At 43.1% G+C, this 18,685-nt stretch overlaps 1 protein-coding gene across 7 annotated transcripts in view; it reads left to right on the top strand.

The window, feature by feature from the left end:
* The window catches only part of LOC140735898 (engulfment and cell motility protein 2), a 200,809-nt gene that overhangs the window by 99,705 nt on the left and 82,419 nt on the right, over nucleotides 1–18,685 (top strand). For all 7 annotated transcript variants that reach the window (XM_073061487.1, XM_073061485.1, XM_073061486.1 and 4 more), the window contains exons 3-5: nucleotides 10,426–10,466; nucleotides 16,145–16,217; nucleotides 16,475–16,525. In XM_073061487.1, coding sequence (XP_072917588.1) covers nucleotides 10,426–10,466; nucleotides 16,145–16,217; nucleotides 16,475–16,525 — 165 coding nt within the window. The remainder of the gene's footprint in view (nucleotides 1–10,425; nucleotides 10,467–16,144; nucleotides 16,218–16,474; nucleotides 16,526–18,685) is intronic.

The raw sequence follows: 18,685 nt of genomic DNA, 5'->3' as shown, positions 1-18,685 counted from the left end.
AGAAGACCAAGATCAAGTTAGAGACGGGGGTGTTGAGTCCCATTGAGAACAATTTACCCATCAGCCTCATGTTAAATGCCAAGCTGAGGTCCATGAACAATATCCTAGCGAATGAAACATTGTTTTCTGCATGGGACAGGATGGAGTGGATGGCCGAGTCTATCTGCCATCAGTGGATGGGTTTGAGCAGTAGGTGAGCTGGAAAGGGTCCAGTGTAGCTGGAAGGTGGGATTTTAGGTGATCCATTACCACTGCTCAAAGCACTTCATGATTGTTGAGGTCAGTGCCACTGTGTGGTAATTGTTTAGGCCAGTTCCCGTCCCTCTTTTGGGCACCGGAATGTTGGTGGCTGCCTTGAAGCCTGCAGGGACAGTAACCTGTTGCAAAGAGAAATTAAAAATGTTGATTAAAACCTCTCTTAGCTGGGCCGCACAATCTGTCACCACCAGACCAGTTAAGTTATTCAGCCCCAAGGCTTTGTGTGAGTTTACCCCAGCTACGAATGTCCTTTCCTTTGCTGTATCCCGACAGGGTGCCTGCTCCTTAAGGGGACGGGGGCTTTCCTCAGTGTCAAATCAGTCTTTGGATCAAGTCATTCATAGAAGGCTTTCAGCCCATCAGGAAGGGAGGTGTGTGTCACTGTCGTTGACACGCAGTGTAAACTTGTGATCTGTTATAGAGTTGCAGAATACTACAGCACAGCAACAGGCCCTTCAGCCCATCTAGTCCATGCTGACTTATTAAACTGCCTCATCCCAGCAACCTGTGCCCAGACCAAAGTCCTCCATGCACCTTCCATCATTGTACCTATCCAAATTAGATGTTGAAATTAAACCATCATGGTCGTTGGCAGCTTGTTCCACACTTTCATCACCCTCTGAGTGAAGAAATTGACCCCCATGTGCCCCTTAAACATTTCGCCTGTCACCCCCATCATGGGGATAAAACCTACTTTCATTTACCCTACCTGTAGCCCTCATAATGTTGTACTCGTCTATTAAATCTACCACCACTCTCTGACTTCTCCTGCAAAGTCAATGTCTAATCCTATTTACTACCTCATCTTGAATGCCAAGTGGCTGAACCTTCTTGACCGACCTCCCACATGGGACCTTGTCAAAGGCCTTTTGAAAGTCTATGTAGACAACATTCACTGCCTTGCCTTCAGCAACTTCGCTGATAACTTCCTCAAAAACTTCTAAGGTTGGTTAGGCGTAACTTGCCCACTACTGATATCGGGCTCACTGACCTGTAATTTCCTGGCTTATTCATAGAGCCTTTTGTAAATAACAGTACAGCCTTAGCTATCCTTCTATCCTCTGGCACCTCACCTGTAGCTAAGGACATTTTAAATATCTGTACTCGGCCCATACAACTTCAAACTGCCCACCTACAGTGTTCAAGGGAACACCTTGTCAGGCCCTGGGGATTTATCCACTCTAATTTGCCTGAAGATAGCAAGAACATCCTCCTGTGTAATCCATATGCAGTACATGGCAACACTTCTATCGACTCTGTCTGTCTCCCAAGTAAATACAGATACAAAATTGCCTTTAAGATGTCCCCACGTCTCTTTTGACTCCATTACATAGATTGCTGTGTGATATCCCAGAAGACCAATTTTGCCTCTTTTGATCCTTGGGATTCTCCTTCATCTTGTCTGCTAGGGCTGTCTCATGCATTCTTTTAGCCCTCCTGATCTCTTTCTCAAGTGTTCTCTTGCATTTCTTATGCTCATTTCCTGCTGCCTGCCCATAGCTACGATGCACCTCCTCCTTCCTGACCAGGTCCTCATTATCTCTCAAACCAAGCTTCCTGAAACCTGTTATTCTTGCCTTTTATTCTAACAGGCACATGCAAGCTTCGTACTCTCAAAAATTTCAGTTTTGAAGGCCTCCCACTTCCCAAATACACCTTTGCCAGAAATCAACGTCCCAATCCACAATTGCCTGCTCCTGTCTGATAACATCAAAACTGGCCTTTCTCCAATTGAGAATCTCAACCCAAGGACCAGACCTATCCTTCTCGATGGTTTCATTTAACATCAGAGAGTGTAAGTAAAATACAACCTGAAATTCTTGCTCCTCACAGACGTCCACAAAAACAGGAGAGTGCCCCAAAGAATGAGTGACAGTAAAAACGTTAGAAACCCAAAGCCCTTTCCTCCTCCTCTCACGCACAAGCACCCGCAAAGCATCAACCTTCCCCCTCCCCAACTTCAGCAAAAAGCATCAACACCCACCACCCACCTAAACAAGAAATAGCAAAGCCCCCCAGAGAGACCATGATCTGCAGTACAACAAAACCTAATCGTTCACCTGTCAATTCAACATACAACACTGACTCCGTAATTATCTTAAAACTAATGGCATTATGATCATTAGGTGCATAGTGTGACCCTACACAAACGTAGGTCACTTGTCCTGTCTCATTCCCCTGTGCAAGATCTAGTACCACAATTTCAAGTTCAGACCTTTATGTACTGATTAAAGAAATTTCTTGAACACATTTAACAAACTCTATCCCATCCAGCTTTTTTACATTATAGGAGTCCCATTAAATATTTGGAAAGTTAAAATCACCTATTATCACAAGCTTGTGTTTCTTGCAACAGTCTACAATCTCCCTACAAATTTGCTCCTCTAGATCCCACAGGTTGTTGGGTGGTCTACAATATTACACCATTAATATGTTCATCCCTTTACTTATTCCTGATTTCCACCCATATAGACTCAGTAGAGGAGCTCTCCAGTCTGTCTTGTCTGAGCACTGCCTTGACATTTTCCCTGAGCAGTAATGCCAGCCCAGCTCCTTTGTTCCCTCCCGCTCTATCACGTCTAAAACAGCCTGGAACATTGAACTGCTGCTCCTGCCCCGGTTATGGGTTTATATACTTTGCCACATGTGCCGCATGTCCCTGCTGTCACGAAGATGTCTGAATTTTCTGCGAGTGCTCTCGCTTTGCCTTCCCGATGGCATGGGAGAGTGCAGCTCTTGCTGACCTCAGTGTTCTATCCCCTGATCTGAAGGCAGGGTCCCGATCCCTAAACAGTGCGTGAAGCACTGAGGGTTTGCCCTGGCAGTACAGAGTTCAATCATGGTATCGTCCTCAGTGCGTTTTCCTCTGAGGCCAGTGACTGGTCCCGCACATTCATCAACATTGATGTGACGATCGTAGGTGGCTGCCTTTCTGAATATGCTCCGGTCTGTGCTTTCAAAGCAGACCTGCTGCACTGGGGTGGCACCTTCTGGCCAGGTCCTCATCTCCCGTGAACTGGTTTGGCTCCTTTAGCAGGTAGTCTGTACGCAGAAGTTAGCAAAATGGATAGTAGTCTGAGTATCCGAGGCGAGGAAAGGGGCGGTTTTGTCGTCTCCACGAACGTTGGTATAGACCAGGTGTCATATACTCTCTCCTCTGCGAAGTTGACGTGCTGGTAGAAATTTGGCTGGACTGTTTTTAAGCGGCATGATTGAAGTCACCAGCAGCAATGAAAGTGGTTCAAGGTCGCAGATGGCACTGTAGAGCTCCTGCAGTGTTTCCCCAGCACTAGTACGGGGGAATGTAAACAGCAAAGATCTTAATGGCAGAGAGCTCCCTTGGTAAGTGGGAAGGCCTGCACCTCACCATTTCAAAAACTATCTGCAGTGAGACGTTACTACTGAGGCATTCACACACTAGTTCTTATTGATGTAGGCACGCAGATCTCCACTGAGGGTCCTACTGGAGATTACAGCATTTCTGTCCAACCGAAAGGAGATTAGGCCTTCTAGCTAGGTGGCCGTTTGAAGTGGTGTCCTGCAGCCACGTTTCTGACAGGGCAGATGTGCAGCAGTCCCTCATTTCCTGCTGGTTGAAACACAGACGCAGGTAATCCGGCTTATTTTCCAGCATTCGGAGGTCAGCGGGTAGAATCATCGGGAGTGCGTGCCTGCAGGCGTCCTCTTGAAGTCTCACTCAATCACCTCGTGCACTGCTTAGGCTGCAGTGCAGAGCAAGGAGCCTCTCCACGCATTAGGCTGTAACTGCACAGCACTTTCATTATCCCACTCACCAGCAAAGTAGACTTGCAGATTTTAGTATTCTTTATGATCAGCACTGTTTTTCAATCATAGAAAATATGAAAAGGACAAGAAATTTCACCACTGATTGGAGTTAGCAAGGCATGCCGCCATCTTGTGACATTGGGACATACAGGTAGTCCCCGAGTTACGAATGTCCGACTTACGGACAACTCGTACTTATGAACCGAGGAAGGAGAACGCTGTCCGCCAATTTAAGTTGTTGCTGTTGACACAATGTTGACTGTGTAACTTTGTATTTGGCTTAAATTTTTCTTAGCAAGATTCACCCTGACCCCACCCCCCCCTTTTCCGGTCAGCTGGTGGCTCAGTGAGATAAGCGCCGGGCTCGAGACAGACCGCTCCCGAGGATGCTGGGTTGATGTCGATCCAGTGACTCCTGTACCATCCATGCTGGGTTGATGTTGAGCTCACAACTCAACCTCGTAAAAAAAAACACTGCCACCTCCAGTTTAAATTCCCACACGGAATATTGTGGAGGCTCAAACATAGTACCCAAACGCAGCACAGCCCCCACTTGTCCCATTTAACCTGTCTCAGTGCGGTGCAGTTTAGGACCCGGGGATTTCAGAGCGGTGGTCCTTAGGACCCAGTGGAGCTCGGGAGCCGGCACAGCTGGGCACCCGCTGCCCGCAGTGTTTCTGTTCCATTGACGGGAAGCAATCGCGATTGAAAATAAAGTGGAAATAATAAAGTGTTTGGAAAGAGGTAAAAACTATCAGTCATTAGAAAAGCATTAGGCTACAGTTGGTCAACGATGAGAACAATTTTAAAGGATAAAGGATAAAGTGAGAATAATGGAGCATGTGAAAGGCCCTGCCCTGATGAAAGCTACAATTATTACTAAGCAACGCAGTGGTTTAATTATTGGAATACATGGATTTCTTAAGTGTTTTATATGCATAGAAAGGTAAAATATGTACTATATACTAAGACAAATGTTTGACTAACTGACGCTAAATAACACCGGATGTACTTGTTCTGACTTACATGCAAATCCGACTTAAAGATGGACTCAGGAACGGAACTTGTCCGTAACCCGGGGACTGCCTGTACACCAGTATTGTATATATAGAGGGACTCTGCTAGTTGGTCTGTGCTGTCATTGTAAACATGTAATTCTCTAAATTTACATGTGTTCCAGATGTTAAACTTAAGCAGGTGATTGTAGCAAATGACACTGTAGTTAATTGTTTATTGTTATTCTTCTGGTGAAGTCTATAAGATTGAGATTCTGTTGGATTTTCATGGACTCCTGGAGATTAGTTGTATGAATAAAGGTTTATATTTACATCTTAAAGTTTCCGTGTGCCTCAGTTTTAGTCAGTTGCAGGCTCCAATGTGGAGAATAATGAAACTGTTTCCTCCAGTGCTGGAACTATTAGATTCATCAATTGTGTTCTGCTCTATAAGAAGAACGTAGCTTGACCCACACCCCCAATGAACCTGACTCTTCTGCATCTCCTGGTAGAGAATTTCAGGCCATAATCACTTGCTGTATGTAGGAAGAGAGAATTCCATGTGTCTCTTTCAATGCTTTTGTTACTCTTTATATCTGATAGTATTTTTTTCTTTCTCAGCCAAAGGTACAGACTTCCTAAATTAAAACTACCTCTGTACATCTTGAATTAGGAGATCCAGGGAGAACCGCCCCCATGTCACCTTCTCCGGTCTGACCACCCAACCCTTATTCCTGGAGTTATTTGGACCAATCCCTTCGGCATCCTCTCTAAACCCTTCACATTTTAATTTATTTATCTATTGAGATTCAGTGTGGAACAAGCCCTTGCGGCCCATTCAAACTGCAGTGCCCGGCAATTCCCCCAATTTAACCCTAGCCTAATTACAGGGCAGTTTACAATGATCAATGAACCTACCAACCAGCACATCTTTGGACTGTGGGAGGACCCAAGTGGTCACAGGCAGCAGTGGGAATTGAACCTGGTGGCTTGTACTGTGCCACCTCACTATTTCCTCAAGTTCAAGTTCCAATTTATTGTCATTTCAACTGTATACATGTATATTGCCAAATGAAACAACATTCCTCCAGACCAAGCTGCACAACAGTACATATAACTCACACACAGCACATAAAGTAATGTCACCACAAATAAAATAACAAATAATAAGGTGCATTTATGACACAAGTTAAAAAGTAAACAGTAGAACACTACTGGCACTTCATATGTGGTTCATAAAGTGGGCATAGTACTCCAACTGTGGTAGACCAATGTTATTTTAAGGTTTAATATGCTATGGTACTGTTTATAAAGCCTATTTCTAAAGTGCACCTTTACAACTGGTTTTGCCACTAAAACAAAGTCTGCATGTGGTCCACGTACTTCTCTATCCTTCTACTCTTTTCACAATGGTGCCCTGCAGCTTGCAGTGCATCCTCTTTGCCAGAACAAAAGATTTCACATTTTGCAACATTAAATGCCACCTCCCTGCCCATTACACCAGCAACTTTGTGTGAGCATTAAAAACAGACACGCACGTGCACACACATACGCTTGAAAGAAGTACGAGCGAATTCGCGGCCTCACCCACGATGGTGCAAGTTCCAAATGATGGAAGGTAGAAGGTGAAAGGGCAGGTATTGCATCTCTTGTGGTGGATTGGATGGGATGATACGACGTAGGTGGAGACGGGAGCACGAACCAGGGCATGATGGAGAATGGTCCTAGAATGCTGAAAGGGTGGAGGAGCAGGTGGATCCCAGGATAGTATTGCATTGTCGGAAGTTACAGAGGTGTTAAACTATTGTGGGCAGTGGGGTGCAAAAAAAACTTTACTCTTCCTCCTGAGTGTGAAAAGGGAGAATGCTAGCAGAAATAGAGCACTGTTGCTATCACCTCACTGTGATCTTGTAACTTATTATCTACCTGCACTGTACTTTCCCTGTAAATGCTCCACTCCACTCTGCCCTCTGTTATTGTTTTAACTTGTATTGCCTTCATCTACTGTGTGATTATTTGATATGCAAGACAAGCTTCCCATTGTACCTCATTACATGCAACTCAAGCCTTGGTGGAGAGGAATCCACACTTCGGGAAAAGGAAGAAACTTCGGAAGCACTCTAATGGAAGGTGTCATCATCAGAGTAGATGTGATGCGGCAAGTTAAAGATGGGAATGGAGTCTTTGCCGGAACCAGGGTGGGGGCAGGTATAAGTCAGTCTGTAGACTTGTAATAGACATCGGTTGTTAATGTGCAGGTTGCCATGGTGATGGAGAAGCCAAGGTAGGGAAGGGAAGTGTTGGAGATGGACCTGATGAAAATGAAGTTGACAACAAAAGTTGCTTCCTCCTTTCATGCAAGTGAGTGTTGGGACTGCCTGAGTAGGGCTAATGCAGATTGGTTTGCTGATCCACATATCCACAGAAATGGCCATAGTCTGGACCCATGAAGATTTTATTGCTGCACCTCTTAAGAGGAAGTGAGTGCGGTTAAAGGAGAAGTTGTTCGACGTTGAGACTGTGGTGTTCGTGTACTTGAAGAGCAGCATCCCGTCTTTTAAGAAAGCACGTTATAGCGCTAGGTGACAAAGCTGAATTTCACAGTTCGAGACAGTCAGCCTCTCCAGCTTGAAAGGCTGATTGTTGTGTCATGTTAAAGTAATGTATTTGCTCTCCCTCGCTGCTGCCTGGCCACCTGAGTATTTCCAGTATTCTGTCCTTATATTCTCCAATCCTTCAGACCGGATGGACTTTAAGGATGAACTAAAAACATGAGAACTGCTGATGAGAAAAGTTAATGTTATAAGATGGAGCGATACTGAGGATGTTGCAGACTCCAGGAACTGATCCCTAACAACTGGCCTCTCACAGCCCTAGGAATGATGAAATGAAAGACCAGTAATAAAGCACTTCAATATCTCCAGGACAAATTCACTTTTTCCCTCCCAAGCAAATGAACATTGGTACTTGGCACCTGGGTACATGGTACATGCTAGGAAAGTGTCCACAACAGAGGCTCCCTGAACACCGCAACAGGAGAACTGAAAAGGGAAACCACAGACCAAAATAACCAGTGCTTGAAACCCAAAAATTGCACAGAATGAACAGGATGGAAATGTGCCATTCTGTTCTTGGGGGCTGCACAAGCTTTATCATCGTTTTCTCTTGTCACATCTGCCACAGCCTCGCCGTTTGGTTTGATTGTCCTTTGCCCAGTTTGATTCCTTCCACTCCCATTTCTGTTTTGGTTAATCAGTACATTCAGCTCATTATGTCATTGATCAATAGCACCTGTTACCTTTGTTTAATCATGTACTGGGCTATATACCGACAAAGTAATCAAGTTTTTATATTTCTTAATATGTTACTTTCTCCAGAAAAACAAAAATATCTATAATTTAACTTTTTTTGAAAATGTATGTTTGGCAATCTAAAATTTGCTTTCATTATTTTTGAAAGCATCTCTGCTTTACAGTATTATTTACACGTGCCTAAGACTTTTGCACAGTACTGTGTATATCATGGTTCCCTTACTGTTTCTATAGTGCTTGCTCCAGCCACTCTTTGTTAAAGAGTGAATTCCACATTCTTAGCACTCTTTGGATAAGAGTTTCTTCTAAATTCCTTTCTGGATTCTTTGGTGAATATCTTAATTGATGGCATCCAGGTTTACGCTTACCCACATGGAATCGATACCTCCGCATCCACTCGATCAAAACTTCCATAATTTTATGACCCTTTACTAGGTTAACCTTTAACCGCTTTAAAGACCAAAAGGACCAGTCTGTTCATTCTTTCCTGAAAATGTTTTCACATTTCTATTATCCTTGTCTTTTTTGTTCTGTACTCTCTCTGGTGCCTCTACCTTTATTTCTTAAAATAACAAGCAGAGCTCTATCGAGAACTCTGACAGCTAACCAGGTTTAGCATCATTTCTCTTCTGGTATTTCCCTCTAGAAATAAATCTTGGTGCTGAGTTTGCTTCCTTTAGTGGCTTTTCTAATGAGCAGTGTAACAATTCAATGATGAGTTCTGTACTCATATTGGGCTCAATCTTTGCAGCAATTAGCCATTTTGTTCCTACTGAAAGATACTGTCTTACATTTTTCTCGGTGTTAAATGTCATTTTTCAATTGTTGGTCTATTCTTCAACTTGCTGTACGCCTGTAATTTTCAGCCTCCCATCCAATTTGTTGTCAACATTTTGTTTCCAGATCTAAATAATGTCAGTTGTGAACAGCAGTGGTCCCAGTGCCTGACCCTCAGGGAGCACCACTGTCCCTCATGCATTCTCATTCTCTGATATTGCATTTATCCAATTGCGGGCTGCCCCCCATCGCATCCTTAGTTTGTGTTGGTTGTCGCACAAATGATGCATTTCACTGTTTCGAAGTAAATGTGATAGATAAATAAATTTATCTGAATCTATTATATCATGTCGTATCAAAGGCTTGTCAAAATGGAGCTAGATAACAGGCCTTTTTCACATCCTACTCCTTTGTTCTTTGATAATAGGGCATCATTGTCTTTATTGTGAATTGGTTTCTCTTATGGCACGCTCCTATGTTGTCTCTGTAGTCCATGTACATCTTCCTTACTCCCAGTTGTTCCCATAGTCTAATATTCATCCATAATCCCACAAGCATATATCTTTTATCTGAATACTGAGCATTTTAAGCACTTTTTTGTTGTTTTGCAAACTGGAAAGGGGGGGATAGAAAGGCAAAATGTTGCAGATCCTGGAAATCTGAAATTTAAAAAAAAATCTGCATGGGATGTTCAGTGTTTCCAATATTTTCTTTTGATATTATTTTGTGTGTGCACGCCCGGTGGAGTCGTCGGGACACCGTCATGACAAGCTGTTTGCACCGATCTTTTTGGTGATTGCTCATCATACGGCTTGTCTTGGGCATCTGAAACCTGACGGAACCCATCCCCCTCCAAGCTTTTTTTTTACGACGTTGAGTTGCTAGCTCGACACTCAACACTCCCCAGGCACAGATGGAGAGCGTGCAATGGAGCTGGCCGGGTTCGAACTCGGGACCTCTCGCCCCGAAGTCCAGCACTGATGTCACTACACCACCAGTTGGTTTGATATTATTTTAAGGGAGTTCAAATGGATGAATATAGAGCACAAACAGATTCTCATTGGAAGTATGGGATTTGTTGGTTTTAGTGGCTGGGATCGTACGGCTTGCTGGAGATGCCATTGTACAAAACTCAGAACTTTTACCTGTGCCGAGGAGCATTTCCAATTACCGTAGGCTATTGTGGCTCCAAGTTGGTGCTGAGTTGGATTTTGGCAACAACTGATGTAAGACTGGTGTGATCTGCAATGTTACCTGCTTGAGTTAATTGCTAACCGTTTACTCTCGATCTTTTGCAGAAAAAGCCACTGATTGCAATCATCAGAGAGGTTTGCGATGGGTAAGTACCGCAGTGCCGTAGCAACACGAGTATTCTTAAAAAAAGGTGCCCAGACATTGTTACTAGGGAAAGGAAATGCTATGGTTTATTAAATAGCTAGAGAAGTAGAAATATACAGTAAGGTGGTTTAATGTGGGTTGTGGGAGGGATAAAGTACAGATTCGGGAAATCCAAGCAGCATGCATAAAATGCTGGAGGAATTTAGCAGGTTAGGTAGCATCCCACGCTAGGACACTGCCTGGCCTGCTGAGTATTCCTGGGGGTGGGGGGAGAGAGAGAGAGAGAGAGAAATAAATTGGTAATGTTAGTTTGCACGTAAAGTTGTTGCGAGATATCTATTGATTATCTGCTGATTATACAAAGACTGGCTAGAAACCAAAGAAAGGTGTTCAGCTGTGATTTAATTTGTTGTTATGTGTCTGCTTATGCATAAATTAGCTGCTTTGTTTTCCTACAAAGTTAAGTGGTTTACATCTGTAGCAAAACTTGGAATGTTCTCTGTAATTTACTTCACAACTCGATAGGATTCCTGTGTATAGAGTATCAGTTGTGACATTTAATAAGCCTACTTTAGGTGTACACTAGAGAAGCGTTATGACACCAAAAGATGGAAAAAAATTCGGACAAGTCAGTTCAGACTTGAATTCAAGCATGCAATGATGTCCAATTTTTATGCCTTTTATCTTGCACTCTTTACATGTTCTGCATTATGTGAATATAGAAGTGGAAACTCCATAATTGTACCTTGACAGCTAGCTTTTTCTCTATACAATTCCCCCAGTGTGTTACCTTGTAAGTTTCACTCCAATTACATAAAGTTGCTTTCTGCCAAATGAATCTTTCTTTGAATTTGAGGGAGGAAATTCAAGACTTTGGCCCTGGAGAAAGGAAAATGTATATGTGAGAGTGTAAGGTGAAGGCAAGCTCGTTGTGCAGTGATCCGCCTAACAGTTCACCTCACTCGTAGCGTGGTCTCTTGTCTAAGCTCACTTGCCTGTGAGCTTGTTGTCAGGGGTATTGTATCTCAACCTTTAAGGATGAAGAGGAAAAATCATAGAGACAGATGGATAGTTTGCCTGATTGGTGTAGAGGAAGCTGAGAAAGGATGGTTTGGGGTGAAAGAGGGAAGAGAAGAAGGAGACATTTGGGAAATGGGTGGTCACAACCAGTCACACAAATGAAAAACACTTTACCTGGCTGTTTAGTGATTTTGATCAAAGCCATTTACTTGTATTTCCTGCTGGTTAACAAAAGCTTTCTTTAAATCCATGTCTGTCCATTATTTCAGAAGAAACCACCCAAGAAACATCTATCACTTCCTGGTTACCCAGTGCCATCTGGTCCTTTTAATGCTCTGAATCTTGGTCTCTTCTCTCCCCCTTCTCTTGCCCCTCAGATGGAGGTTTGACCAAAGTAATTGGTATTATAATGAAGCCACTCTCTCTCCATAACAGTGCTAGATGCAGTTGCAGAGGTGTTACCTTATTAAATAGGCTCTGAATGAAAGCTGCTGCTGTTTTACCTGCTGCAAGTCCCATTAATGTAAATTTTCTCTCTGCACTCACTGAATCAGCTAACTTTGCATGCAATTTAGAAAATGATGTGCCAAAGACCAAACACAGGAAGGAATCATGTTTCTTATGGCCCACTGCTGTCAAAGCCAAACCATCCAGACTAATACAAAGCAAATTTGTTCCAGCTTGCAATCATTCAGTGATTGAGTGATGGATGGGAATTGTAAAATCACAGTCATTAACTTTAGCACTGGAAGGCCTACATTTGTTTCTTCAACGTAACCTTAACCCTAGTCATTGTGTGGGAAGTACGTTTATCCAGACTGGTGAGCATTACTAAATATTATTGTGTCGCTGCAGAAATCCCCCCCTCTATATACTCCAGGTTGTATAGCTCTTTCTGTTGTTCTTCCTGAAGTTCTGTTAGTGAATTTCTCTGGGATCTCAAAACTGCAGAGGATTCTTTAGAGAAGGAAATAACTTGATAATAGGGAGACAACCTGTGGAATGGTGAAATGGATGATGGGAGAGGGCCAAGAATCGATGGAGGGCTGGAGGAAGAAAGGGCTACTGGAGTAAGAGGATAAAATGATAAAGAAAACAAACCAGCGATATACTGAAGAGGAAGAATAGGAAGTAGGAGGCGACATTTTAGACTCTATACTTTGTCAAGAAGTGGATAATCCAAATGTGCAGGAATTGCTTTGAGCAGTATATCATGAAGGCCATTCACTCTATCGTGCTAATTCTGGATCCTTGGTACAACTATCTAATAAATCCCATTGTTTCATGCAATTAATTGTGTGTGTGTGTGTGTTTTCCCACTCTAGCATTGACCCAATTCTCCTTTTGAAAACTGAAGCTGATTCTACTTTAACAACTCTTGTAGGCCTCTGGAACTCTACAGTTATTTTTCAAGATGTTTCCTGAAAGCATCTTGAAATCACAAAATGGTAACATTGCAGGCAGCCATTCAGCCTTCAGAGCATGTGCTAACACTTGCCCTTATGTATTTTATTTATTCAAGTACCAAATCGGCCGCCTCCAAGGTTGTTAGTGTGATCCACATATCAATCACTTCCCTCTGATGTGGTTGCCAGTCCTATTAAACCTGCCTCAGGATATTGATCTTTCCACCAAGGGAAGCAGTCCTTTCTGCTTACTCTAGCAGAATCCCTCACAGTTTTGAGTACCTCTACAACATCTCTCAACCTTCTCGACAGGGGAAGAGGAGAACAATCCCACCTTTTGGGTTGGTATCCATTTCACTGCTGACTGTGCTTCCAAATTCTATGCTGTCTGGGACTGTTGTAATTGTTCAATCCATGTACAAATATAATTAATATATTCCGTGAAAATCAGAGGTCTCAAAACTGACCTCGAGTGGCTTTGTCTTGTACCTAACTCTTCCTGCTGATACTTCTGTTGTTTGTCCTCTTGAAACTGACCTCTAATACAACCTTTCATGATTTTGAACATCTGCAAAATGTCCTCAAACCACTGTTCAAATGAGAACAACATCCAACTTTCATAATTGAGCACTTAACCTAAGTTTTCTTCACTGAAAACTATCTTCTGAAACTCTTCTGCCTTCTCTTCAAGATTTGGTGCATGCACCATTTTGCTGTAAAGGAACGACAATGACTTTTGGCTATCCTTGCCTCACTCCCCCCACCCCACCCCCACCCCCCCCCCCCCCCCCCCCCGCCCAGTAAAAATTTTCTGCTCTCAATGATTTCCTTTACGATACAAGGTGTGTTATACTGGTAGTTGTGGTGCTCTCTGAGCATTGAATCTCCAATGATCACTGCAGCTTGCAGCCTAACACTGCCGTGGAGATGTCCTAAAATGCACTGTCCAGGGCTTTTGTACCCTTGTTTGCAGTGAGCTAAACATCTTTTTGCCAAGGTCAAACTCAGCAAGAATTCTGCAATGTTGCTTCCTATCCTGTTGGATGGCCATTCCGTAATAATGTTCCTGAACCTTTCCCAGAAACTTCCTCCTTCCTGTCAGTCACGCAGCAATCATCGGATCCCCAAGCTTCAGACCCTAATGGTTGAGTTACAGCAACTAGTTGAACTTTCTGCGGAGATGGTTATCTAAAACTGGCAGAATCATTGATTATCATGCTAACTTTGTTGTGTTTGTAGCAATTACCAGCTTATACAAGCAAGAGAAAATCTGCAGATGCTGGAAATACTTTATACTTATACTTTATACTTTATTGTCACCAAACAATTGATACTAGAGCGTACAATCATCACAGTGATACTTGTTTCTGCGCTTCACGCTCCCTGAAGTACAAATCAAAATAAATACAATAAAAATTTAAATTATAAATCATGATTAGAAAATAGAAAAAGGGAAGTAAGGTAGTGCAAGTCAGGTCCAGATATTTGGAAGGTACGGCCCAGATCCGGGTCAGAATCTGTTCAGCAGACTTATCACAGTTCGAAAAAAGCTGTTCCCAAATCTGGCCGTATGAATCCTCATGCTCCTGAACCTTCTCCTGGAGGGAAGAGGGACAAAAAGTGTGTTGGCTGGGTGGGTCTTGTCCTTGATTGTCCTGGCAGCACTGCTCCGACAGTGTGTGGTGTAAAGTGAGTCCAAGAATGGAAGATTGGTTTGTGTGATGTGCTGGGCTATATTCACAATCTTCTGCAGCTTCTTCCGGTCTTGGACAGGACAACTTCCATACCAGGTTGTGATGCACCCTAGAAGAATGCTTTCTACGGTGCACCTATAAAAATTAGTGAGGGTTTTAGGGAACAGCCCAAATTTCTTCAGCTTTCTCAGGAAGTAAAGGCACTGGTGAGCCTTCTTGGCAGTGGACTCTGCTTGGTTAGGTCAGATCATTTGTGATATTTGTGAAAATCCAAGCAACACATACAAAGTGTTGGAGGAACTCAGCAGGCCAAGTAGCATTTATGGAAAAAATGCACAGTCAGATGTTTCGGGCTGAGTTCCTCCAACATTTTGTGTGTGTGTAGCTTATACAAGCATCTATTTATTGTTGCATAGTTGGGACAAAAATGGCTAGCAAGCGAGAAATGGATTGAAGAAGGAAAGAGGTGAAGAGACATTCCAGAGTTTAAGGCTGAAAGCAGCTTAATTAAGAGGACATGAGAAGCTGGGTGGGAAGAACACAGGATCTAGTTTCACTGTAGACCAATGTGTGTCTGTGTTTTTGTCTGGTCTGTTACCCGGGGGACATTGTGGAGCAATGGAGAAGTGGAGCTAGAGAACTGATGGGAAAGGAGAGGCTGAATAATCATTGCAGTTTGTTTGAGATGAAGCATGAAATTGATTGCCTTGGAGGAGATGTTGGGAGCCTGAAACTGCAGGACATTTCCTTATAAATCCATTTTACTACTCCCCCAAAGTCCCTTTCTCCTTTATACTCACCTCATTACCCTACCTCTTTCCCCTCCCAACCCTCACCTTCTGTCCATCACCCCTCCTCATTTCTACCCCTTTATTCAATGCTCCACCATCCTCTCCTTCAGACTCCATTCTCATCAGTCTTTTTGTCACTTCCACCTATCACCTCTCAGCTTCTGGAAATCATTCCCACTCTCTTATCACCTCTCAGCTTCTGAGATCGTCCCTCATCTGGATCCACCGATAAGTCGCCACCTCTTGCTCCGCCCCGTCCTCCAACTTTTTGTATCAGCTGTCACCCCTCAGTCCTGATGAAGGGACTTGATGCAAAACGTCACCTATTCATTTACCCCTTATATGTGCTGCCTGTCCAGCTGAGTTCCTCCAGCAAATTGTTTGTTGCTCCAGACTTTCAATATCTGCAGTCACGTGTCTCTATTTTCACGCTGGTTTTGTTTGAATGTTGTCAGAATAATCAATATTCAAGTCTGGTTGGTGGCAAGAACTCTCCATCCATATTTATTGAGTACTAGAGACAGGCTGGGTGCTCCTTGTCCAATGCTCCTGATTATTATGCACTGGGGATTTACAGTTATTGATTACATTATCAGATAGTAATAGATTATTGAGTAATTAAACTTGTGCCTACTGTTATTGTTAACTAGTTCATGTGTTACTGCCGCTTATTCATTTGATGGGAATTATTGTGGTTAATTAATGAATTAATCATGGTTATTGATTCAGCAGAAGGAGATGTCTGTCCTGTGATGTTTTTGTTTGTAGGTGGTCCTTGCCCAACCCGGAATACTACACACTGCGTTATGCTGACGGGACTCAGCTATACATCACTGAGAAGGTCAGTACACTGACATCTCCATCTGCACAATTTTACATCGTCCCGTCTGCGTAATTTCCTTCAGTGACTTGGTTACGATCATTGCCTCGGCAATGAATGGAAGGCTCCCACTGTTACTTCGATGTAGCATCCGGCTCTCTTTTTAATTGCTCCCAGTCCTGATCATCAATCTTCTTCAGGAAACAAAATAAAAATTAATTGCTGTCATTTTTAAATTCTTGGGATTTGCTTTTTTTTCCCCCTTTCATCTTCTCTAGACTCGTAATGAAATCAAAAATGGGACAATTCTGCGGCTGGCTATTTCTCCGGTGAGTATTTCTGGTGCTGAAGACTCAGTTGATCGGAGCTGGCAACATTGAGGGGCAATTTAGGGTCACATCAGACTGTAGCGACAATGGTCTTGAAGCACATTTGATGTTGGGCCTCAAGTATCATTTAAATGAGGCCCATGCATTCCTAGATGCTTTGTCTTTGTTCCCGGGTAACTTGGCTTGGAAAGGGATTTATACTTTGGTTCCATTGTTGGCAAGCTTTTTGAAGATTTTTTCCAAGTAATTGTGATTCCAAATCAGATTTATCAAGTCAGCGATGATGTTGGAAACTGGGTAAAACTCCACCCTTAGTTCATGAGAATCAAATTGAAAGTAACTAGTGTTGCTTCTGGAAGGCTGAAACCGTCAAAAGATTAAGGAACAAGTTCAGTATTGTACATTGTGCCTGTGTTGAAGGGACTGATTATAGTTGGAGCAGCTGAAATGTTGCCAGAATCTATTCTTGTTGACAGACCACGTGAGGACAGGATTAGATGTGGCTGCGATTGTCACTGCACATCATTCAAGAGTCTGTTAATAACAGTAGGGACTTGTGGGTGAAGGCCAACGAGAATGAGACCTTAAGCTTGCAGATTGGTAGGAATCGGTGGGTTTGCTTCCTCAAGGGCAGAGTTGGCAAGGATAGGAGGAGATAATACAACTGTTTGCATAGCTTTTTGTGTGGGTGGTGAAGTCCAGACTAAATGGCATGTAATATGGGAACATGTGAAATTCTACCTTCTGCTCATTTTTGCATAAAAATATGAATTGGTTTATTATTGTAACACCCAGTGAAGAACCTATAGCATGCCATCCATAAAGATCATTTAATTGCATCAGTATGTTGACGTAATACTGATGGCATGAAATGATCACAAGGGAAAACAACAACAGAATGCAGACTGAACTGTTATAGTTACAATAAGGTGCAAAGCCTTAACAAGGTGGATGGAGGTCAGGAGTTCATCTTATAGTCAGGGACTGTTCAATAGTTTTATAACGGCCGGTAGAAGCTGTCCACAACACTGGTGATATGGGCCTTCAGTCTCGGATATTTTCTGCCAGATGGGAGGGGAGAGAAGAGAGAATGTCAAAGGTGGGTGTTGGCTGCTTTACCGAGGCAATGAGGGGAAGAAAGAGTTCGTGGAAGGGAGGATGGTTCCCGGGACAGGCTGAGCTGCGTCCGCAACTCCCTGCAGATCCTCGTGGTCTTAGGCAGGGCAGTTACCGTACCGAGCCACAGTGCATCCGGATAGGACGCTTTCTCTGGTGTTGTCAGTAAAAATCGGAGAGGGTCAAACGGGACATGCCAAATTTCTTTAGCCACCTGAGGAAGCAGAGATGCTGAGGCTCCTTATATTATCTTGTGTAAATGGTAAGAAGTTGCAGAGCTCGATATGCTGAGAGATCTGGGTCTCCTAGTGCATGATTTAAAAAGAATTGGCATGCAGGTACCGCAAATAATTAAGAAAGGTAACAATGTTTTTGAGTGCAAGAAAAACGGAATAAAAAAACAAGGAGGTTAGGCCTCATTTATGTATGGTATTGGTGAGACCGTATCTGCAGCACTGCGTAGAGTGTTGGCTTCCTTATTTAAGGAAGGTCATTGACTCAATAGAAGCAGTTCTGCAATTTACCAGACTAATACGGAGAATGGGCAGGTTACCTTTTAAGAAGAGATTAGACAGGCCAGACATACCTGCGGTGGTTGAGAAGAGTGAGTGCTATTTGAATGAGGCATAAAAGATTTCGAGGCGTCTTCGTGAAGAAGATGTGGGGAGGGTATTTCTACTTGTACTAGGAAACGCTGGTTAAAAATAAGGGATTACTCATTTGATAGATAAAACAAAAATATTTCAGGCTTAAGTGTCTTCAGTATTTTCTTCCGGAAAGGTGGTGGAAGCGGAGCTTTAGAATATTTTTCAGGCAGAGGATGGATAGCTGTTTAATAAGCAAGGGGATGAGAGGTTACAGCAGGTAAGAATACAGAGCTCAGGTTACAGCCGGGTTGGCCATTAAGTGGATAGGCTGAGGGGTCTTGTGTCCCACTTCTAGTTCACGTCTCATTGAAGGGGCAGAGTAATCAGAGGGTGCATGGTTGATATTTTATCTTGCTGAATTTGATTTAGTAAAGTGTGATTAACAGACTGTTTGGGG

This window comes from Hemitrygon akajei, chromosome 11 (genome assembly GCF_048418815.1).
Source record: "Hemitrygon akajei chromosome 11, sHemAka1.3, whole genome shotgun sequence".
Classification (NCBI taxonomy): domain Eukaryota; kingdom Metazoa; phylum Chordata; class Chondrichthyes; order Myliobatiformes; family Dasyatidae; genus Hemitrygon; species Hemitrygon akajei.
The sequence above is the reverse complement of the archived record's forward strand: the minus strand, read 5'-3'. Positions and strand labels throughout refer to the sequence as shown.